Source organism: Apodemus sylvaticus, chromosome 12, assembly GCF_947179515.1.
Source record: "Apodemus sylvaticus chromosome 12, mApoSyl1.1, whole genome shotgun sequence".
Taxonomy (NCBI): Eukaryota; Metazoa; Chordata; class Mammalia; order Rodentia; family Muridae; genus Apodemus; species Apodemus sylvaticus.
The window spans coordinates 72251239-72275554 of record NC_067483.1 but is presented as its reverse complement, the minus strand read 5'-3'; the positions used below and the strand labels follow the sequence as shown (position 1 = coordinate 72275554).

Below are 24316 nucleotides of genomic sequence, written 5' to 3'. Positions count from 1 at the left end.
TGTAATTCTTTTGTTAGAGTGCATTCTTCTGGAGGCATTAAGGAAAGGTTGAAACTCAAATTTTGTTTCTACCTTTACTAGCATTTGTTAATTTCAAAACTAAATGAGTTTGCCTTGTGACATTCCATGCATGTGTATAGAATACTTTGATCACATTCAATCCCTTATTAGCATATCCTGCTCCGCTACCTCCAAGCCCTTCTACTTCAGTTATTACCTGTTGTTCTCTTTTCTTTAATTAGTATTGTTACATTTATACACATGTAAATATATAAATACAATCTTCTGCGATGAGTCCACTTAGTGTTGCTTGTATGGATATGTCTTTAGGGCTGACCACTTAGGATTGGAGAACTAATTCCTTCCACACTGGAGGAAGACTGATTACCCCCTCTCTCAGCAATCACAGATATCTTTTTAAAAATGTGTCACAAGATATTTGAGGTTAGAACACAATACAAGTGTTTTGGGATGGCATTTTCATGCGTATATACCACACTTTAGCCTAGTTTCTCCCCGCCCCCCACTGTCCTCCCTGTTCTATTCTGTCAAGATTAGGTCTGAGACAAAGAAGTAGAGCCTGAAGACAATTGTGTGTATATGACAAGGCAGGATGAAGGGAGCACACAGAGACATTGTGTGATGCTTCTTGAGGGTGTGTGTGTGTGTCCATTTCCTTAGATATCATGGACCAAGAGTTCAGGGATAAAGAATAAATTTCAATAACATTCACAAGTAATATCATACTTTATGGTGTTGCTAAGAGCTACCAGTTCTTGCTCATAGCTTTAGGGCTATACTGTGAGACCCTAAGACCCTGCTGGTGAGGCCCATTTCTTAGGAAATTCTCTTTAAGCTCATATAGATTGCTTCATGTCCATCATCATGAGTGCTGCGTCCTCACCTTAACCCTTCACTGCCTTATTGAAACACCACCCTTGCCTTATGAAACTGTACTATAACACAGACTCTAAGAAGAAGGTGGCTGTGCTCACCACTACACAAGGCGCTCTCTCTCTCTCTCTCTCTCTCTCTCTCTCTCTCTCTCTCTCATCCTCTATATTTTAGAGTCCAAGCTATGGAAACCTTATTCAGCAGCTGGTTTATAATAACCATATAATAGTATAATCCATATAATCCATTGTTTCAGTAACTAACCAAATGAATGAGTGAGAGACAAATGTAAGTCCCACCCATTTTTCCTGTTGCTAGAAAGATTGATATGATTTCTGTTAAGACCATGTTTTCTGAGAAATTATACCTCTATGCGTATGCACACTATTCCCTTCTTGCACCGCATTTACTGGGGTCTTACATGTCAATCATTATGTGATTGCATTTAATTTCATAACGAGTCCATAATGCAGATATTATTGTCTCTATGGGTAAAGAAACAGATTCAAGAAAAGTGGGTAATTTGGCCAAGATTGTGATCCTGGGAAATAACAGAGTGGGGGTGAAACCCAAGTCCATAGTGTTTCTGCTCATTTAGCGATGACAGATCTGGACTCAGCTTCCTCAGTTTCCCCTTTCCGCTTCCCTGGCCTGCTTTGGCTCTTATTTCCTTAGTACACACATGTCCTGTCAAGTGGGGATCTCACATCTCTTCTGCTGTTCACTGTGTTTTAGATGGCAGCATATCGTGAGGTTCCTGAGAAAGGGATATTTTTTCTTCATTGGACACAGGGAAACATAGGTTTGGAGATTTATAGCTGTATTCTGCCAGATTCTGGGGTAGCGCCTATAGCCTCAGTCACAGTGCCAGGCTGTTTACCCAGGAGAAACTGCCTCAGGAGTCCCCTTATTCCATTTGGGAAAGAGTGCAGAAGATTCTGGGACTGCAAGAAATGTAGCAATCATCTGGATCAGAGGTTCTCACGACTCTTTTGTGAGTCTAACAGTCTTTCCACAGGGTCTATCTAAGAGCACTAGAAAACACAGATATTTACATTACATTCATAACAATAGCAAAATTACAGCTATGAAGTAGCAATGAAAATCGTGTTATGGTTTGGGGGTCACCACAACATGAGAAACTGTAATAAAGGGTCACAACATTGAGAAGAATGAGAACCACTGGCCTAGATAAATGACTTCATTTTAGACAGCTGGCCTAGAAAACATAGATTTTATATCCAAGACATAGAGAAGTTTAGTAGAAAGGACAGAGCAATGAGACCCAAGACTCCTCATCAGGTCTGGGACTTGTTCCTTCCTTGGAGTCTCAACGTTGCTGATTGACAGATAATATAAAATGTAAATGATCCATATCCAAACCAAACTGAAGATATCTTTCCTGTCATGGTCCTTGGCTTGCATACAAAGGGTACTTCTTTCTTTTTGTAAAAGCCCCTTTTACCCCATTTGGCACAGTCCCCTCTTCCTGGATGGCCTTCTGTTCTTTCTTTGACTTGTGCATGTCACAGTCTCCTGGCAGCTCCTCCAGCCACAGGCCTCTCCACCCCACATCCCATCCTCCTACCAGCTCTTTGTTGGCACCACGGATGTGGCTAGCAAGTAAACCAATCTGCACGGTTTGTCTCCCTTCCCGCTGGGCTCCACATGAACCCAACTAAGGCCATTTCCTGCCTGTCATCCTGCACCAGCACCGCAATTGCTAAAATATTAATTGCACCCTGTGTGAAAAATAACACCAGGAAGCTTCTCATTATAAATTAAAACTGCAGAGAAGCGGCAGCAAAGAAATAAGGGAGTTCAGCAGAAAGATGTTATCAAAGAGTTCTTAAGAATTAAGGCAAAGGGGTCCATCTTTAGTTCTGTCTTGCCCCCCAAAGCTGGGAGCTTACTGAGGGAAATGCAGCCACTGTTGGCCAAGATGTGCTGTTTCACCACCTACCCCGGGGTATATAACAAATGTCCCCACTGAGGCTTAACCCACTGAGCACCTTTCCTGGGCCTATTCAGGGAGAAGCTGAGGGAAGGGTAGCAGTTAAGAAAAGAATAAGCAAGTGATACAGATGAAGGAAATATGAGTTTCCTATGGCTACAGTTTTATGTGATATATTGGGTCATGTGATGTGTCAGGTAAAGTAGCTAGATCTGAAGCCAAAGAAACATGGTTCCATCCTTTGTCGGATCCCCCGGTGACAGGAGCGCTCTAAACTTTGTGTTCTAATGATCTGATTCCTCCAATCACCTCACAGGGCTCCCACCACCATAGTCTTCAAGCCTTCTCACAAATCACAGTGTGAAACTGTATTTTTAGAATAAGTTAATGAATGATCAAAAGGGGAGTGTAAGGGACATAAAATGACCTTTGACATAGCACAGTGAATATTGATACTTTTATTTATTTTTTTAAAGAAGGTACAAATGGCTAGAGACAGAGATATTACAGTGTCATCTCTGCAGAATACACTTCCAAGCCCCATGGGAAAGGGAGGAGGATCCTTCAGGACCAATCCAGAGAAGTGCACGCCACATCCCTGTGACTTCTGGGGATATGGGTGTCTTCATATGAATACTAGGTGTGTCTCAAGTTGCTGACCACCCAAGATCCCTTCTCCCTGGCCACACTTGTCTCCCCAGGTTCCCAATCTGAGTGCCATTCACTCATCTTTCTTTCACTGTTTCTGTCTTGAGACTGATTTACACAGGTTTTCCTGGCCCTCATATTCATTCTCATTGTTGGGTCTGCTGGTGTATGTCTTTGAATAGAGGAAGTTCTTTCAGACTCAAGTCTTTCAGCTCGGTCCTCAAACCTTCCCACCTCCCGTTTCACCTCCAAGTCCCCTCTCTCCTGAAGCACATAGATCTTTACTTGAACTTCTAAGTATGCATGTCTCTCGTGGAAGGAGAGAGTAGGTACACGTTCCCTCAAGATACAGAGTGCCTCATCAGCACCACCCAAGTGAGGGCTCTGGGTGTTGTCACTCAAACAGACTTAGCTATAGAGAACCTTTGTCCCGCCTCTCTCAAGCTCTTTCTTTCTCTCTCTCTCTCCAAGTTTACTAAGCTGAATCTGAAGCTCTTGTTAGAGTGCGAGCCACAGCAAGGTTGCTACAGGTGCTCTGGGTGGCAGGCTGTAAGCATGCAGGCTCTGTACATGTGCTGGGCAGGGAAGCTGCTATCAGCAACTAGAAATAGTTGTTTGGAATGTGTTGAAAGGGTGAAACATGGCTTGATTATGGGCATAGCTCCCATCCCAGGGAAGAGAGCAAAAGGAAGAAGAGCAAATGTTCTATCAATATTAGCATATATGATGTGACGCCCTCAGGACCCCTGGCCCTCCACCCGGACTTCTGTACGTGGCGAACTCTAAACGTTTTCGAACTCGCAGTCATAGTCAGTCATCCGGCACATTATGAACTTCCACTGGCGATCCCTGTAGGAGGAGAGTCAGGGGAGGAATGTCAGTGAGTGTGGGAAGATCACTCCTGGGGAAAAGCACTGACTGACAGGCTTTGGCAGGATTTGGAGCTGTGGAGATTCTCACCTTGTTCTTAGAGGACTTCAATAAAAGTCTCCAGAGAACTGATGATCTGTAAGGTTAGACTGCCCATTGCTGGTTATAGGGCATGTGGAAGCTCTTATTATGACTGGTGGTCAGTCCTCCACGGCTCAGCCTCCATGTTGCCGCCAGGACTTACAAGTTCAGCATTTATTAGCACTACCTCTATTTCACTGTGAAGAATCTTCCTTCTAAGAGGCCATCCATTTTCCCATAATCCTTCCTTTCACCCTAGGACTCTCTATGTACCAGGTTACAGGGTGATGCACTGTGTGTTTCCCCTTTGAAGCCACATCCCAGGTGAGTGGGACCACTCAAGACACCTTAAAATGTGAAAGAAAATGCCTCACCTATCAGAAATGGAACAGCCTATATAAGTGATGGGATAGATTTGGGAGGGCACAGAATTGTTCTTTTTTGGAAAACACAGTGCAGATACATGCTGTTTGCTAAGCTTAGAATCATGTTCTGTTTTCAGCCACTTAATAGAAATGCAGAAATTCTGCACAACACTCCTGTGGTCTTATATTATTTAACAATGGCAGCGACCATTGTCATTGTGAAGTCCCTAGTGCTTCCAATGTGCCCAGCCTTGCACTAGGTTCCTGATCCTCAACTTGTGTTCTATCAGCACTCCCCACTGTGACTCATTGTTTTGTGAAGAAATAGGCTTAGTGTAATCAGCCTTGCTTTAAAGGATTACCAACCAGTGAAAGGCGATGATGTGAAAATTTGAGGGTGCTGAACTCAAATATTGATCTTTCTCTTGTACTATGCTGCTTCCTTTGCCAGATGTCCTTAATGCCACAAAGGACAGAGCTGTCATGTCTTTGGCATAATGCCAATAAAGTATGGAACTACTTTATCCATATTCAACTGAGTAATTTCTTCTACGGTGCAGTCCTTTCTCCTCCTCTTTGAACCTGCTGGCCTTATTTCTGATTCAGTGTATCTTAAACACCAAAGGTGGATAGCTCCAGCATCCAGCTTCTGGACAGGAAGTTTGTGGGGATGACCACGCTATTCTGAGTGGGGGGGATGGTGAGCAAATAGCCCAAGGCTAGCTTTCTAATTCTGAGTCTGTTTTTCCAGTTTGTCCTATGCAGTGCCACTGGGGATAGCATTCTCTGGCACATGTCTTTAAGGGCCTGGAGGAATGAGATGTGTATTGATATTTGTTCTTGTAAAATCATCCATAGAGGATATGGCTTACTTTAGATGATTAGCAAACTGGTGCTGTGTGTCTTCCAAGTGAATTTAATTATCACAGCTAAGACGTGTGTATCTATGCATGAAGATGGTAAGAAAGATGCTGTGGCCAGGCATCCTTGATATAAGTTTAAGAGGCAGTTAAGGGAAGCTAAGAAAATTTTAGACTTGGTCCTAAAAGAATCAAGCGGTCTAAACAGGTTCTGTTTTCCATGCCAGACAGTAGCTTTCAACTAGGGTCAAAGTGATATATTTAGTAATGGCTGCAAAGAGTTTTGGTTGTCACCCTACAGGTAGACAGATACCAGTGGCACTTAATGGGTGGGGCTAACACCTAGAATGATAGAACAGACACTTGCAACAAAGAATTATCTGGCCCCAGGATGAGATACCATTCCATACACAAGTAGACATACACAAGTGAGTTCTATAAGGAATGGATGCCCTTTGCTCAGCGGGTATTTGTCCAATGGGATTGGGGGGGTGAGCACCCCATCTTCAACAGAAATGAAGAAACTAAAACCATGGATTTCCAAAGCACTGATTGTTGGTGACTGCATCAAAACTACATGGGCATGCTAATTTTTATGCTAATTTTATTTTTATCTGGGGGGGGGGAGGCATTAGTCATTTTAAAATAATTCAGAGATACTATACCTCAGACTTCAGTGATTCTGTACAATTTGTATAACTGATCATTTCTAAGCCAGGCAGAATTGGCCATTTTAGCTGCCAAAAAATATTTATTTACTACCAATTTTAGGTGACAGTCATTCCTTTTTTACTGTTTCCATTTTGTGTTATATTTTTTAACCAGAAAACTAAGAACCAATTTCCCCTTTAACCTGGAAATCTTTAGGAACACTTGATACCAGCACTGTGTTTTGAACTTTGGCAGACACTCTGGTGCTCAAGGAATGACATTAGATTTCCATACTCTTTGAGTTTTTGGGTCTCAGTCTTCTTAGATAGCTTTGCTGTGTGATACAGCACTCAGTTGTTTCTCCTCATTAGGATGAGTTTATCCAAAGTCCTCTTCCTCTTCTAAACTGTAGCTTTTAGAAAACAAGTAACCAAGTAAGTTAAAACCCTATCTCAAACAGGAGCAGGTTGCATATGAAAACCTAGGTATTCTTCTGTAGAGAAACAAGAACCTTTGTCCTTGGAACCTGAGACATACAATGTGCTTTTGCAGAGCCATTTTTATGTTTTTAAATTTTGTATTTCATAACAAATAACACTGGCTAAGTGAGATGTAACTTCATTTGGAAGCATAGACACAAAAGGAAACAGCACTCAAATTGACTATTCTGCTCATAGTCTGTCAGCTACTGAGGTTTTTCTTTCTGTTTTATTTGGTTTGCAAAACATGTGTGGGTAATCTTCCTGGAATTCATTTTTGTGTGACATTATTATCACTTGACTAAAGTTAGTCAAATCATCTGTTAACTTCTGAAACTCTACACACTTTTCCATGAATTAATAGAGAGAACCACAATAGCTTTTTGATGATCATGTCAATTTTTTTGACTCTTGTTTTCTTATGGTTTTAGTGTACTCAGGAGAGGCCCACAAGGGAATAATTGGAGGACCAGGGACGAGGTGCAAGTTAGTGCTGTTTTTCTTCTTAAGTTACTCAGATTGTCTTTTCACTCGAGAAGGATTCTGACTTCATCATGTAATGATTTCCTCCCCTTTCATTTCTAAATATGATCAGTTAGCATAACATGTGGTCTGCATGTTAATGTCTGTTATGAAATCTGTGTGTTGGAAACAAATGTCCAATGTAATCATAGTACTACGTAGTACTAAGAGGTAAGGTTTGGGGGCTGATTATGTCAAAAATATGCTGTCCTCAGAAATGGTACTAGTGCCTTTGTAGCTAGGTTTAGTTCAGCTGTGTGGGGACACGGTGAGAAGGTCTGTCTTCGAAGCAAAGATCAGTCCTCGCCACATATCTCCTGATACCTTGATCTCGAATTTCCAAGTCTCTGGGACTGTGAACAGTAGGCTTCTGATTTTTATAAGTTGTGTTATACCAGATGGAATGTACTTCAAGAATGGATTTTGAGTGTTTTTCAGTCTGAATCCTCTCCTCTCCTTTTCCTCCCTTCCTTCCTACAATTATAAGTGGGATGCACACAAAGGCACGGGACTAGAAGGGGTCCAGTTTGAGAGTGAATACTCTTCCAGACATCTCAACCTTTCCTTGTCCTATCAAGCGGTGTCTGAGGCTGACTGCAGGAATTGTCTAGAACATCAAGGAATTCCCATGCCAAGTTCAAGGCTGCTGTGGTTCTCAAGTAGGTTGGTGTCTGTGCTTCTTGTCAAGGTCACACTGCCTCATGAGGCAAGTTCCTGAGAATTCTCACTTCTCACTGGCTCCTGCTGTCTAACCAAACCCATAGCTAATCCTTGACTAAGTTAGAAACTAGATTATTGGGGTCATCAGGTAAAAGTACCCACAGTTAGGACCCCAGCAAGGAGTGAGTCTGCACAGTCTCTAACCCTGGTCTCTGGACAGGGGTTACCCCTCTCACCTTTCCACTGCAGAGAAAGTGGTTGTTGCCCCTCGCATGTAGAAATCATAGTCATAGGAAATCATGTCCATGTCTTCCCCATAGTGGCTTGGGTACTCTGTTGTCATCCTGTGTAGAAAGAAGAAAGGGTTGGAGCAGACAGAAGGTCATTGTGAAGGAGAGGGAAAGATCTTGGGAAACTGCAACTGAAGTTGGGTGGTTTCTGCCAGGCCACAATGATAGATACCTTCTTCCATTTCTGTACACTGAACACATGCAGCAATAGCAACAGCATCAGCAATTGTAGCTATAATATAGGCAGAAGACTCTTCTGTCTTTGAAGTCATGCTGAATTATTTCCACCCTGTTCAAGTCAGCCAGGGTGCTGTATCAAATTGGTTCATGACTCATTATTAGATCATAAAATCAGTTGAACTGATTATGACTAGGTTTATATTGATTGTCAGTTTCAAAAGGTTCTAGAGTCATCTTGGAAGGAATTTTCTAGATTGTGCTAATTGAGGCTAAATGTAGATGGAACCATGGAGTGGTTCATAAAATCGATTAGAACTGATCATAAAATCAATTGAACTGACTATGATTAGGTTTATATTAATTGTCAGTTTGAAAAGGGTCTAGAGTCGTCTTGGAGGGACTTTTCTAGATTGTGCTTATTGAGGCTAAATGTAGATGGAACCATGGAGTGGTGGTTTGAAGAAGTTTGGCCTCCCATAGACTCGTGCATTTGAATGCTTGGCCCATGGGGAATGGCACTATTAGAGGTGTGGCCTTGTTGGAGAAAGTGTGTCACTGTGGGGGTAGACTTTGAGCACTCCTATGATCAGGCATTTCCCAGTGTGGAATCTAGTCTCCTCCTGGCTGCCTGCAGATCAAGATGTAGCACTCTTGTCTCCTCCAGTGCCATGTCTGCCCGGACACTGCCATGCTTGCTGACATGATGACAATGTACTGAACCTCTGAAATTTGTAAGCCAGCACCAATTAAATGTTTGCCTTTATAAGAGTTGTCTTGATCATCGTGTCTCTTCACAGCAATAGAACCCTAACTAAGTCACACGGGCTGAGGTCTTGCACTAAGTTTACTCACAAAAGCTAGCCAAACATCAGTAACCACCACTCTGCTTTGTGACTGGAGACAGTCTAGAGCTGCATCCGTTTCCAGATGCCACGATTTCTCTGCCATGATGAACTGTACCCTTGAACTATGAGGAAAAATTAAACCTTTCCTTCCTTAAGTTGATCTTGTCACAGCGCTGAGAAAATATAACTAATACACCAGCTTAAAAGAGAATGCAACAGAACAGAAAGTATCAGTTGAAATGTATTGTTTATAATATAAAGTTTGTGCACAAAAACTTTATTTAAATGTATGTATGCATTTATTATGTGCACATATTGCACGGTAGTTTAACACATATTTCTTATCATAACTGGTAATAGTAAATGTGTTTGAAATAGCTAGGTAAAATGTGACCTCCACAAAGGTACATTTTTATCCATCCACTATGCTATCTCTGGCAGCTGAAACAGTTCCTGCTACATGGCAAATATTTTCTGAATAAACAAATCGCTTTGTGAGAGCAATTTAGTTGGTTTTCCAACCTATTGAAAATGAAAGCTGTCTCATACATTTCACTGAAACTAGGGAAAGGATGTGTGATGAACTGACCTAAGGCAGGCGTGGAATCATTAAACAGTATTCTCCTCCACCAGCATTGCTCCTTCCCTCTCTTTTTGCCATTCTTCCTTCTTTGTTCTCAAAGATTGAGTCAGTCCTGGGACAAATTTAGAATTCCCTGAATCTCATAAAGATTTGCCTCTGGGATTCTCCAAGACCAAAATAGGTCCATTCGGGATTAAAAAAAAAATACGCCAATGTCTTTCCCTAGACCTGTCTCATATAGCCTAAACTGGCCTTGGATTCACTGTGTAGCTATGATAACTTTCAACTCCAGATACTTCTGCCTTCACCTCCCAAAAGTCAAGATCACACGATGTACCAGCACTTCTGGATCACATCTGTATCATCAAGGCTGCTCAATAAGCAGCTAATTTGTGAGTGCCAGTAATGTGTAATCCCATTTGATTTGGGTACACTAGGCCGTTGTGTAATCCAATGGTTTTTTTATAAGGTTGTGAGAATTTAAAAAAAAAATCCTGATTTATGAATTAGAAGGGCTGATGGGAGGGTCGACAAGGAATGCTTAGGTGCAGCAGGACCTAGGTTAGCACAAGATAGGTGAACTTAGAAATGTAAATTGTCTTTTTGGGCCTTTCTTAGTTATTCCTTTGCCTGAACAACCCTTTTTGATTGGTTTCTTTTGACAAAATCACTAGCCACCTTAGATATGAAGCCCGGCCTCACATAGTTGCATGCATTTTTAATTGATATGTTCATGAAGGGAAAATTTAAAAGAGACCCTGAAATAGCATTTCCTTTGTCAAACAACAACAACAACAACAGAAATCCAGCTAAGTGCTACATAAAGGGACTAATTGGGCCTCAGTTGGATCCCACTGGCTTGTCACCTGAGGATTCAGTGCCAGCTGCTGTTATGACAGTTTATCCAGAGAAGGGGGTGGATTCTTGAGAACACACATAGTCTAAGTAGAATTTTGAGTGCGTTTTCTTTGTTTCATAAAACATTTTAGAACTTTAAAATGCTGCATCCAGATACAACGTATCAAACTTCATTGCCAAAACATTTAATTCTGTTCTAGGAATGTCTGTATTCCGCACTATGGTGTTAGGCTACACCCAAATGCCCAAACTAGTTGACTGCTGTTTCTATCCACCCTCTGCCCTGCCCGCAGATCAATTGCATAATTAAAAACATTTGGAATAAAGAAGGAAAGAAAAGCACTTAAAATAAACATCAAAAAGGCTTAGGTTCACCTTAAGAAATGTTCAACATCATTAATCATTAGGGAAATGCAAATCAAAACAACCTTGAGATTTCACCTCACACCAGTCAGAATGGCTGAGGTCAAAAACTCAGGAGATAGCAGGTGTTGGCGAGGATGTGGAGAAAGAGGAACACTCCTCCACTGCTGGTGGGATTGCAAGATGGTGCAACCACTTTGGAAATCAGTCTGGCGGTTCCTCAGAAAACTGGGCATGACACTTCCTGAGGACCCTGCTATACCACTCCTGGGCATATATCCAGAGGATTCTTCAGCATGCAGTAAGGACACATGCTCCACTATGTTCATAGCAGCCCTATTTGTAGTAGCCAGAAGCTGGAAAGAACCCAGGTGTCCTTCAGTGGAGGAATGGATACAAAAAATGTGGTATATTTACACAATGGAGTACTATTCAGCCATTAGAAACAATGAATTCATGAAATTCTTAGACAAATGGATGGAGCTGGAGAACATCATACTAAGTGAGGCAACACAGTCTCAAAAGATCAATCATGGTATGCACTCACTGATAAGTGGATATTAGCCTAAAAACTTTGAATACCCAAGACATAATCCACATATTAAATGATGTCCAAAAAGAATGGAGGAGTGGCCCCTGGTTCTGGAAAGACTCAATGCAACAGTATAGGGGAATACCAGAACAGGGAAGCGGGAAGGGGTAGATGGAGGAACGGGGGAGGGAAGAGGGCTTATGGGACTTGTGGGGAGTGGGGACCCAGAAAAGGGGAAATCATTTGAAATGTAAATAAAAAAATATATCAATAAAGGAAAAATAATTAAAAAAAACATGAAGGAAAAAAAAAAAGGCTTAGGTTCCAGAGGGGCAAACAGTTCCCTCATGGCTTCTCTGGTGAGGATTTCTTACTCATCTAGTGAGCAGATGGGGGCCTTCTGCTCAGTGGACAGGTTTCTAGGAAGTTACCCTCTGTAGTAGCAGAGTCATCTGACCAGTGACTTTCTAGAATTTCCCAGAGAAAGTGAGGTGTCTACTATTGGTATTAGTCCAAATTAGTTTTAGCTTTGATTTTTCCTTTGTGTTTTATTAGTTTTCATCATAAAACCAGGAGATCAAACTTAGACGTTCTTCCCGAACCTTGAATTAGGAGAAATAGTGAAGGAGGCTGGAAACTAAAAATATAGAAGCAGAAAAGATCTCAGTAATAAATAAAAAAAATAATAAAATAAAGTGTGAGCCTTCCCAACACCACCCGCAGCAAGAATTTGTTTCAATTTTGTCTAGGATTCCATATTTTTAGTGCAATAGATATATGTCTAACCACACACACATGCACACAGATACACACACACACACACACACACACACAGTCCTAATAAATTATAGCCCTAGTAATAGTTAATCAAGAAAATAAAAGGTCTTAAACTTACAGAGTTAAACCTGAGACAAAGTTTACATACTTTTCAGAGAGTCAAGAGAGGCCAAAGGAAACGGGATGATAATGTTTTATTGCCCACGGTGTTGTCTTTCATGGAGATAAAAGGGGTAGGATTCAGTGTGGCTTCAGCTTTCTTGTGAATCACTACGCACTTTCAGACAGGTTTCTGGCAAAGTCCCTCATACAGAGCAGTGCCACACATTTCTAGCCCAGTTAAAATAATCACATTAGTCTGAGGCTTGACAAGAAGAAAGAAAGAAAGTGTGTGTGTGTGTGTGTGTGTGTGTGTGTGTGTGTACTTTCAAAAAGTATCTGTTGGGGTAGTTTCTCACTTCTTGTTCCAAAGCTTAGAGAACTGGAAAACGTAAGAATTGTTAAAGTAAGAATTCATCCCCCGTAAGGGATGAATAAAATGGAAACAATCATCTTAATTATGAGCAGACAAAAAAATCAGTTTGAACTGAAGGAAGATTGACACAGGACTTTCCCATCTGTGATATTTGAATCATTGGTATTGCCAACAGGTACAACTAGACTCAATGAACATTTGCTGAGTGCATCACGGGATGGCAGTTGTAGAGATCCCTTTGAGGCGTCATTGGCACATGGCCCCATATGTGTATTTTGTGAGCTAGTGTTTACAGAGCATAGAAGAGGCACTAAGCAAGTAGAGACTTGATGTGTCAAGATTGGCTTACCATTTATATTCAAGTCAAAGATGATAACTTTCTGACAGGTAAGTCAGTGGAGACTTTCTTAAATATCCCTGTCATCTGTTCAGGGTCAAACTGCGTGCATAATGCCTTCCCTGTCACACTATAAGAAATGAAGACACTTCAGGGTAGATGACTTTGTTAGTGCCCTAACATGTCTAATCCACACTGCATCACAACTTGTTTGAGCTATTTTTGCAAAGATAGAATGATAAAACCCTGTTGAGGTTTGGTCTTTTGTGATGTGTTGTGATGCTAGATACTACACTTGATCTTAGCCAAAAGGCCGAGAAGCGATGTGATGATAGATACTGACCTCCAAGGCCTGGTTGCCCCAGGGATGAGAGACTCTGCAGTACACAAAGTAATGCTATGTGAACCTGCTTCTCGATTGAATAAAGATGCCGACAGCCTATAGCTGAGCAGAAGAGAGGAAGGTAGAGCTTCAATTCTCAGGCTAGGTGTCTGAGGAGGACCACAAGGGGAGAGAGAAGAAGGTGGAGAGAGACGACACCATGGCATACGTGAGTCATGAATGTACGGCCATGAGGGCTGACCAATTGGAGTTAAGAGCAGCCAAGATGGAACACAGCAAGTTATAACTCACGGTTATTGATAGGGAAGTAGACATAGTAACAGAGGATAGATACCCAGCTCCAGTGCTTTAAAGGCTTATTATAAATATAAATGTTGTGTGTCTTTTATCTGAGAACTGAATGATCAAAGGTGGGGCAGAAACCCTAATTGAGATTAAATATTTACTACAACAAAACCCAAATGGATATATATATATATATATATATATATATATACAAAAAGACACGAACAAAGAAGCAGGGGTCTTGGCCACTTCCCAGGGCATTGGTCAAATAGGACCACATGCCATGTCCTCTACAGTCACATAAGTGTCCTTCTCTGTGTCGACAGACTGAATTCTGGGAACCTGGGCTGTGAAAGGGAACATAAAATGTTAGTGTCTATCCCCTGTGGCATTTGGGGGGTTTATATTTCAAACGGTTCAGATATGCATCACCACACAGCGGAAGCATAGTTCCCAGGATGCCTGTGACTTAAATTAGAAGAGGAAAGTCCCTGAACTTTTTTCAAATTGCTGTTTTGGAAGTGAGCCTTGAGCTCTTGCTTCAAGTCCAGGGCTGGTCACATTTGTTTTGATTACTGTTGACAGTCATCAGCCTGGCTACCCTACACCAACAAGGACAGTTTCACCTCCATCCTCTCCCTCCCTCTAAATAAAGCAAACACCTCCCCCCCTTCACTTTGCATTAGATGTTTGCCATGTCGCTGCCCAACACTTGATCCAAATTGTTCTTTTCGTCCTGTGATAAAGGGAATCGGCTGTATATTATACGCTTAACGTGGGATCTGCAGATGGCTGGACCTCTCTGAATCAAGCTCACTCTTTTGAAGAGCATCACAACTTCCATATCTCAGGTTCTCCATGAACACAGGGAAAATATCACTAAACAAAGCAATATAATAGCCATGGTTCAGAACTTCTCCTAAATCTGTGAATTGTACATATTTCCTATCCTTTCACATTTAGTCACTGGCTGGTTAACTGAATGAAGGAATGAAGGGCATCTTCTAGAGTCCTGTGGATAGAAGGGGACTTGGTCTGTGATTGACAGGTTTGCTTTGTTCTAAGTAGCTCACAGATTGGGTGAGCTGATACTCAGACAATCAGACACATCTCTGAAGGGTCTGCTTTTAAAATCTGAACACAAGGGGGAGGGAGCATCTCCTCTATTTGGGCAGCAAATAGATGTCAACAGTATACATAGAAGACAGTAACTGTGACAGCTGCTCCAGCTGAGGAAAGGAACAATTGATTCTGCTCAGGCTCAGGGGAGCTGAGGTCCTCCAGAATGAGTGTATGCAGAGCACGGTGGTGGTTGCTAGTGGAGGACAGGGACATTCACATGCATTGTGTACTCTTAAACGGTAACATCCAGATTAGAGATGGGGACCTTTAGCTCTGCAATAATAGATCCTATGTTTTCTCAGAGCAATCAGTGTGGACAGTTCCTCTTTTCATCAGGCCTCTGGGAAACATGCTACAGGAGACCATCCAGCCAGGGCAGTGTGACAGGCTCCCTGATGGAAGTCCTATGAGCTCATTCCTGACTTAGACACAGCATCACAGGAATGGTCTTGCCAACAAACCTCATCTGGTGTTAAAATCTGGACAGCAGGGCCCAATTTCACAAAGATTTTCTTTGAGTGGATTATTCACAGTGGAAGAGAAGAGACAAATGTTCTCTTTAGCTGGCTTTTGTTGTTGTGAACTAGAAATGTTCAGGAATTAAGCAAAGCTACTCTCGTCTGCCTTATAAACTGGTCATATGAGGGATGCAGGGGCAGGGGAGGGCAGTGGTGGAGAATGCTGAGTTTGATTGTCACAGAAAGCCAGTGACAGTGAAAGGCAATGTAAAGGTCATTTAAACAGGTGACCATGTCCAAGCAGATCATTCTACAAAGCTACTGAACAGTCGTAGAGCCAGAGAAGAATCATTTAGACAAAACAATAAACAAACAAACAAACAAAGAAGTTACTAAATTCAAACCCCTCCGTTCCAGGATGCATATGTATAGCTTACCTCCAGCTGGCCGGCTGACTGGGATGTGACCTGGAGGAGCTGGAGTGGCTTGAGGACAGTGGACAAGGCAAAAGGCCTCTGAAGCTTTGTCTGTGGCTCCTTCAGTGACATGTGTTGGTTGTTAACAGACTATTGGACTACGAATTTGGATCCTTCCATCCAAATAAATATGTGTTCCATTTACATTCTCATCTAGTCCAGTGGGAACCGATTAGTAACGGCATGTCTGCATCGAGCAGGAATTCATTTTCTTGCCAGGTTTCAGTGATGCTGTGATATCCAGAGAGATATCATGCTGAAATCAGAACAGCACCTTGGCTCCCACCAAACAAATAAATCCCACATGCATCTGGGAGTTGGTGATGATTTGTTTTCCTATCCCGGAATGATGAACTTTCTGAGTCTCTAAATGCTTGAAAATACAGAGGTGCCAGACAGTCCCTTGACAAGCTTCACATGTATGCTGCAGAGTTGTTTTCAGTGTGGAAGGGGAACAGGCTGTAGTGGAGCATGCCTGCAATCCCAGCACTCTCAGGATACAAAGGCAGGAAATGTTATGTTTGAAGAAGTTCTGATCTACAAAGACAGTTCCAGACCAGCCAAGGATACATAGAGCCTGTGTCAGCAAACACATAGGACTGGGGAGGTGCTCAGTGATTAAAAGCACCCACTGTTCCTGCAGAGGACCAAAGTTCAGTTCTCAGCACCCACATAGGGTCGCTTTCAACATCCTATAACTTTATATTTAAGGGATCTAATGGTCTCCGGATTCCATGGTGCCTGGACACACAGACACACAGATACACATGAACACACACAGACACGCACAGACACACACATACACACACACACACAGGCAGACAAATACAGGCAGACAAACACAGATATACACACAGACACATACTGACACACACACACGTGCAGACACACACAGATACACACAGAGAGAGACACACAGAGACACACACAGACATATACACATGCAGACACACAGACATACACACACATGCAGTCAAACAGACACATACACAGAGACACACACAGACACACACAGACATACATACACAGATATAGACACACACACACACGTTGGTGGAAAGGTCTATTCTTTCGTGTGTGTGTGTGTCTAGTTCTTCCACTTAATTCAAGTCAGCTAACGCGAGGTAGGAGAAGTTAGCAAGTACAGGGGTTGCCAGTATGTCAGTGTGGGTAAGTAGGACATAGCTGTGCATCCACCATGCAGGGCTAGTAAAAGGATCAAGTACAATGGTCAGCATAAAGAAAGTTGTTTTTTATTATCATTTATTAAAAAGTCACTCTATCAATGTCAATTTCACTATCGTTACTACTGGTAAAGGCTTGTACCATATAGTTATTCTTTTGACCGCTTTTATATTAAGGGCCAGACAGTATGCTGAGATACTGAAGAATTGAAAACTTAGGACCTTGGGGCTTCATTCAGTTTAGAAGGGTATACTATAACACCATGACTCAGGCAATTAAAGATCCCACTAAAATGTCCAGACACCCTTGGAACAGTGAGTCATATGCTGTGTTCTGTGGTGTTTGATGCACATTCCTTATGATACTTCTGCAGTATTTCCTTGGGAAAACTATCATTTCCACAGGTCACTGTGTGAGTGTGAGGTTCTGACACTATGCTGTCTGAGCTACAGCCAATCACATGGAAGCGCTCATTTTGTGGAGTCTGCCTCAAAGTTGAGTTGTGATGTCATTCTCACTACCCTGTGACTCTGACCAATGGTGATATATCTGGATCTGGGTGGGTTGAGGGAGAGTAAGGGGTTGGGGGTTAGGAAGGAAGTAGAAGAACCCTGTGGACCAAGGCTTGGGGGTGAATTTTATGAAACCTGAATGTTTCTGTCAATTCAAGAAGAGTCGCCTATCTCATTTAGACCATTGCGAAATTAACCAAGATCCTCTCTGTTCCTTATAAATACCTTTCCATAGTCATTAAATTCTTAGTATTATAAGCTCCATCGTCATTAAATTCTTAGTATTATAAGCAATGTGCTGTATCTAAGGGAGAATTTGGGAAGTCATTTTTAAAGAGAGAAAGGACATGTAATATTTGTGGGGAAACAGGGCAGACGACCCCTGGAGTCTGGGGCACCCTTAGCTTTACAGTGATTTATCTTCATCAGGCCTTGGCATCCACGTAAACAGGTAAGCTTCAAGCAGCAATGCTCCAAGTGTTGACACACAATAATATAGAGTGTGTGTCATTTTTATTGGTTTCTCAGTTAGAAGACAAAGATTACAGAAAATGTACATGTTTTCTCCTTGGTCCCTGTCTTCTCTACATCCACACTCAACCTCTCCTGTCAGTAAGATTTTCTGAAACTGGTGAGCCTCGGGCATTTGTCTACCTGACGGCTGAGAGAATCCTGTTCCTCTCCCTGGAGAGCATGACTCAGTGCACCCCTGGCTCGCCTCTGCTCCTCTACATATCCATCTCCCATCATGTGTTCTGTTCTCGTCAAGGCAATGCTTGGCCTTGCTGGGTGTTTCTAGATAGGGTCTGCCCTTGAAAGACTTATTAGATGGCCTCTTGTGCATTTTGGAAAGTGGAGAGGACTCCGCTTTAAAATCGAGCCAGCTTTGTGTGATCATAGCCCATGGCGATGCCAAGATCCCGTTATCACATTTAATCCTCGCTATAAAACTAGGGCATAGGCTAAACTCTTCATTAATTGAACAAATGGGAGTGTCTACTGTGTGTCTGATATCACTAAAAGGCCTGGGACATGGGGAGAGACACCAGCCCATAAAGGACTTACTGCATAAACACGAAGAGTTTGATCTCCAGCACACATGTCAAAACCTAAGCATGGCAGCTCACACTGGTAATCCCAGTTCCAGGGAATCCAAGATAGAATGGTTCCTGAGGCCCCCTGGTCAGCCAGTCTAACTCAGAATGGCAAGATCCAAGTCCCAGGAAGAGACTCTTTCAGAAGGCAAGGTGGATATCTTTTAAGGGGCTATATCCCAGGTAGACATTTAACATCCACATGCATGTGCACACGCATCTGAACACATGCTCATCCACACACACACACAGACACACAGAGATAAAAATATATAAAAATCCTTTTAAAGGGGTTGGCATGCATAAGTACCAAGATCTCTGTGAGCTTATAACACAAAGGTAGGAATGAAGATTTAAAAATCTATTTAAGTTAAAAAACAACCACAACCTATGTTTTTTCTCTGCAAAAAAAAAAAAATCTTCATGTTAAGGAATTATTTATGACTGGGAATGTGGTACAGTCCTAAAACACTTGCCTAGAACGATGGATTCCTGGTGCTGCAAGAAAGGAAGAAACTTCTGCCCAGACATGCTTGCTCTCTCTCTCTCTCTCTCTCTCTCTCTCTCTCTCTCTCTCTCTCTCTCTCTCCTCTGTCTCCCTCTCCTCTTCCACCCCTCTCTCTCTCCTCTCTACCCCCACCCCCTCACACACACATATCACTAAGATCCAGACAGTCTTTGGCTATACAAAGATCAATGGGTTTTCCTATACCAACTCAATGTCTGGGTTGAGAGAAGTACCCATACACAGATAGAATGTCTTCTTCCCATCTGTACAGATGGCAAACTATAGTTTTCATCTGATTTGTTTTTATGGAGACACAGTAAATAAACATTGCCATAATTTCCAATGGTGCATTGAGGTATTCAGAGAAGTGAAGGTGTCTTTCCAGGGACAGGGCAATTACAGAGAGGACAAAGAGGAAAGAGACTGCAGTAAAGATGGCATGGAGCCTGTGATTCGGGACGACCCTGCATTTACCAGCATCCCTTGGGCCCATCATAGCATGTGGATCTTTGGCCTTTGACTCTGGGTCTGTTTGGGCTCAGGCACCAGCCCTTGGCACACCTGCCCTGCTCCCCAGCTGGGGTGGGGTAAGAGGCAGTTTTGCTGAAACTAGAGGAGGTTGCTTTTCCATCCTGTAGCTTCAGACTTCAGCTGACTTTGAGCTGTGAATTTATCGTCATTGCTGCAAGAACTGGCAGTTTCTAGAGACTTTGTGCACTGCTGGGGCATCTGAGGAGGAGCACCATGATTACAGAGAACAGAACCCACAAAGCTCTCCTCCACCAGACTATGGTGAGACAAATTCCTTGAACGATGTTGATTTTGGATAACTAGTCAAGACTGAAATGCCTGGGTTGTTTGGAGGCCAGAGAATTGGGAATAGGTTGTGTGGTTAACTGGTGTGAGTTATCAGGGTGACTAAATACATGTGTACTCTCACAGAAGATTGGAAGCTAAAGTCAGGGAGTACTGGGCTTCATCCCAGGGAGAGACAAAGAAATAGGACATCCCAGGCGGTGGCTGCCAAGCAACTCAGAAACACCATCCCTGTTTTGCTGTTACTGTGATTGTTGTTTTGCTTCCTGACTCTAACTCTATACCAGAATGTGGTCCATGAGAGACTTGGTTACTCCTGGAAGTGCTACAGAAATACAAGTCCTAAACAGACTTGGATATGAGGTGAAGTCATCATTATGACAGAGGGAACAGGCATGGGGACAAGAGACACTAGGCATTGTTCTGTTTCTTTTTTTCGTGGCACAGAAGGGTACAGGGACATTGGGTTGGATAACCTGTAGGGCTCTTTCCAGTATGAATGGTCTCCCTCAGCCTTTCATTCTCTTCTATAGTCTCACTGCTGCTTATCAAGCTGATTTTTTTACAACCTGGGCTTGTTTGAAGGACCAGATAATTGTAGGCTCCCATCCACCCCCCAGGAGCGCTGAGGAATAAGGTTTAATGACCAGACTCACCAGCAGGAATACGGACACCTCTTGCTATAGCGGCAGCAGTAAAATTGCCACTCGCGATCCAGCACAGACTCGAAGTAGCGGCTCTGGAACCCCGCCACCAATCCATTGTTAGAGCACTTCTGGTACCTGAAGAGAAGAAGGCATCAGGGCACTGATGAATGCAGACCTCCTTCCTCAGACCCTCCTAACACCGTTGATATACTCTCGTTTACCCATGCTCCTACAAGATACTTTATTTGATACAAAGAATAGATGTTGTATTGTAGAAATTATATGTGTATCATAAAAGTTCCAATGACTCAGAAACTTTGAATGGGAGGAAGCTTGGGAGATCAGGTTCCTAGTGACTTTCCATAAATATGCTTAGATGAAAAAACATTTGGGAATTTTACCATTGAGGATGCTTTAGATCATTTTACTTTAATTTAAACTAGAAAGCTGATGAAGAACTATAATGAGTTGTTGAACTTCAAATTAGCATTTTACTCTCTCCCTACACAGCACACAAAGTAGAGATAGATACAGCGCTGTTGTGGGGAACCTGATGGGAAGTCGAAGGTCATAGTCAGCATTCTGTCTGTGTATCCAGGAATCTTTCTACCACCTTCTAGGTGGGTCTCTAAACTTCACTCCTAGAACCTACAGATGAGCCAGGAACATGGAAAAACTCCCCACAGAAAATCCACCAGCCAACTGAGTGCAAACTCTCCAGAGTCCCTTTTCTGTCCTATCATTTCTGATTCCTCCAGCATGGTGACTTCTCCATCCTGGTCCTAAGTTGGGAGAGAATTCTCACTTTCATCTACTTGTGCTGGTCTCTGAACCTGCCCCTTCGATCTTCAAGGCATCTCTCTAAGAACAATGAGGTTTTTCCTCTTCCCATCTTTCCCCTACTCACACACTGCCTGGAGGTTTGGTCCTTTCTGCTTGGATGATGACTGTTTTCTTCCTGGCCTCAGAGCTTCCTTGCCTTATGATATTACCTAAGTTTTTCCAGGCTGTTTTCTGTTGTTAAGACAGAGCAGTGCACCAATTTGGGTTTTTCTTTCCCTGCTTACAGAGAAACTAATTCTATCAGGAGGCTCCTATGTTTCCTATTATCTTCTAAAGGACTTATGTCCCAGTGCTGACCACACACAGATTCAAGGATTAAGTTTATAATACATGAAACATATTCAAACCACAGCGCAAACCCCTCCAAGTCAGGTCTTCAGATACTTCTGTCTTCTGTATCCTTAAGTTTCTTGGGTACCTGGAATATTGATCTGTCCTCTCCTGTGAAACAGACAGTGGGTGGATGAAGGTACATAGTCTGAAGGCTGCTAGATTAACCCTAATTTGCAAATAAAACTGTTTCTAAAAAATATGAAAGGGGGTTGTTCCCTGTACTGACTACTTACAGGGGGACTGAAGTGGAAACTTAAGGGTTCTTTGGAAAATCAGTTGTGTTGGATGGTGTTTTGCTGGGACAGACAGACTCGTGAAGGAGTATTTTCATGAAGCAGGCGCAAGTGAAAGGAATTTTTAGCTAACACAAGCACATGAAAGGCTGCATGGTGAAGAATTCTTCCGCTCATGGCATGTATGTATTGGTTCGCTTTGTGTAGTTGAGCTCTGTTTGTCATGACTCTATAGAGAGAAATGCACCAAAACACTTCTGGTGGCATTCTGGTGGTTTCTCTCTGCTTCCTCATACTTGAGCCAATTGGCAGAGTGATGTCAGCTGTTACAGACTCATGTGGAGTTTTGATAAGACAGACTCATGTGCTGAGGCAAGACACGTGGTGAGGCAAGACTCTTAGAGGACCCGTGATATATGGACGGAATATAATAGGACTCAATAGACAGTGATGGAGGGCGCTTGCTCACATAGCTAGCTTTGCAATGCTTCTTAGTCATGAGCCTTTGCTGATCTCCGCTTCATTGAGAGAGGCACAGCGAAGACCTTCTCCTGGTATCCCTGAGGGGGTCCTGGTTCCTCCCGCTGACTCATGCTCATTCAGCTGAGCCTGGCTGTTTCTTCTAGGTTGTGCCACCACTGCTGCTGATTCGTGGTTGCTATCCCGATTCTACCAAACTAGACTGCTGGTGTATTCATGAAGTGTTTGCAAGTGGATGGAGCTGCTGCTGCTGACCTGTGAACTGAACTGAGGATACTGGTATTTTGATGCTGTATAAATCACTTACTGTCATACTTTGGTGTAGTCTACACAGCAAGATAGAGTCTACTTTGTGAGAGCCACTCCTGTGTTGAGTGTCAATGAAGCATTGTCTACATGCTCTGAGCTGTTGTGCCCGTAGGATGAAGCTCACTGAGAGTGGATGCCTTGGTCACTCTGTACACAGATGCTCTGTTATCTCTCATCACCCCAGGTAGATAGTACAGGCCTCATGGGAAAAAACCATTTAATTTTTATTTTGTATTCCTTGTGATGCCTGAGGCTTGTCCAGTAAATATTTGATAGTAGAATGAATGAGCAAATGACTGGCTAGCTATCTCCTGATACTTAACTTGTACAGGCCTAGCCTTTGAGTCTTTGAAAGGTTCTGGAACTCTTCCTGAGTTGCTCCTATGGGAACTGGAGCAGTGGTTAATTTTCCTGTTTCTACCTGGAGCAGTCCTTTCGGAGGATGAACATGCCAAACGGGTGTCGCTTCATGCAGTACTCTCGGGGCCTACTTACACCCTCAGTCACCTTCTCAAGAACCTCTTGGATAACACAGCTCATGTGAACATCAGGTATAGTTGCAGAATTCAGAATTACAGACAGGCCCAGATTCGAGGCAGGAGAGAAGGGGTGAGACAAGGCTGAGGGAGGGAGCGGGAAGGTTCCGTAGTGGTCCACACACTCCAGTTCAACCGAAGAAAACAAGCAATGGTACAGGGACATGTCAAGGCCCTTGGATACTTCACAACACTAGCTTATTGCTTTTGAATGGTCTGCAGAATAGAGTGTCAGCTCCAAGGCTGTAGCTTTACTGATAACTTGTGCTTGAGCTCAAGTCCTTGGAAAACTCCAAGAAAACATTCCCTTGGCCCGAGAGGGCCAGGTGCTCTGCTTCAGAGCTGCCCCTCCCATTCCTTTTCATTATCTCTTTGCTATTCAATTTCAGTTTCAAACACAAGAGCCATATCAGTTCCACTCCACCTAAGGCTGGGAGTTTTCTGGAAGGGAAGGCACGAGGCTATTACTCTTCCTGTGACAACAACATTTGCTCCTGTGTTCTGAGGAAAATGGCCTTCCTGAAAATGATTTATCTCAAGGCCATCACCTTAGAAGCAGAGACAGAAAATTTACCCCTCTGTCTGCAATGGTAAAACAGAAATAATAGGACGTGGGAGGAACCTGCAGGCAGGAAGTCTCCTCTCCACCTTGACATGAATGTGCTTTATGGGTCCTTAAAGACCCAGTGAGGACTTGGTGAAGTGATGCCTGAACAAGGGCATCCAAGCTAGTCACTCACTAGAAAAGGATCTGTAACTTGGGCTTGTTTTATACCAAAACTTTCATGCACACTTCCCCTCAAGGAAGTACAGAACAAACAACAAACAAATAAACAAAAAACAGCATTACACAGTCTCCCTGCTCCCAACAGCACCTCAGCTAGATGTTCCCTTGTATGTGGGCTTCACTGA

At 42.8% G+C, this 24316-nt stretch overlaps 1 protein-coding gene and 1 pseudogene across 1 annotated transcript in view; both read right to left on the bottom strand.

Moving 5' to 3' along the window:
• Positions 1-3304: 3304 nt before the first annotated feature.
• Positions 3305-24316, bottom strand: part of Dpt (dermatopontin) — a 29620-nt gene continuing 8608 nt past the window's right edge. The window contains exons 2-4 of the mRNA XM_052200954.1: positions 20680-20805; positions 8221-8328; positions 3305-4345 (exon numbers count right to left, since the gene is read on the bottom strand). Coding sequence (XP_052056914.1) covers positions 4279-4345; positions 8221-8328; positions 20680-20805 — 301 coding nt within the window. The 3' untranslated portion in view covers positions 3305-4278. The remainder of the gene's footprint in view (positions 4346-8220; positions 8329-20679; positions 20806-24316) is intronic.
• Positions 13475-13549, bottom strand: LOC127697968 (uncharacterized; annotated as a pseudogene).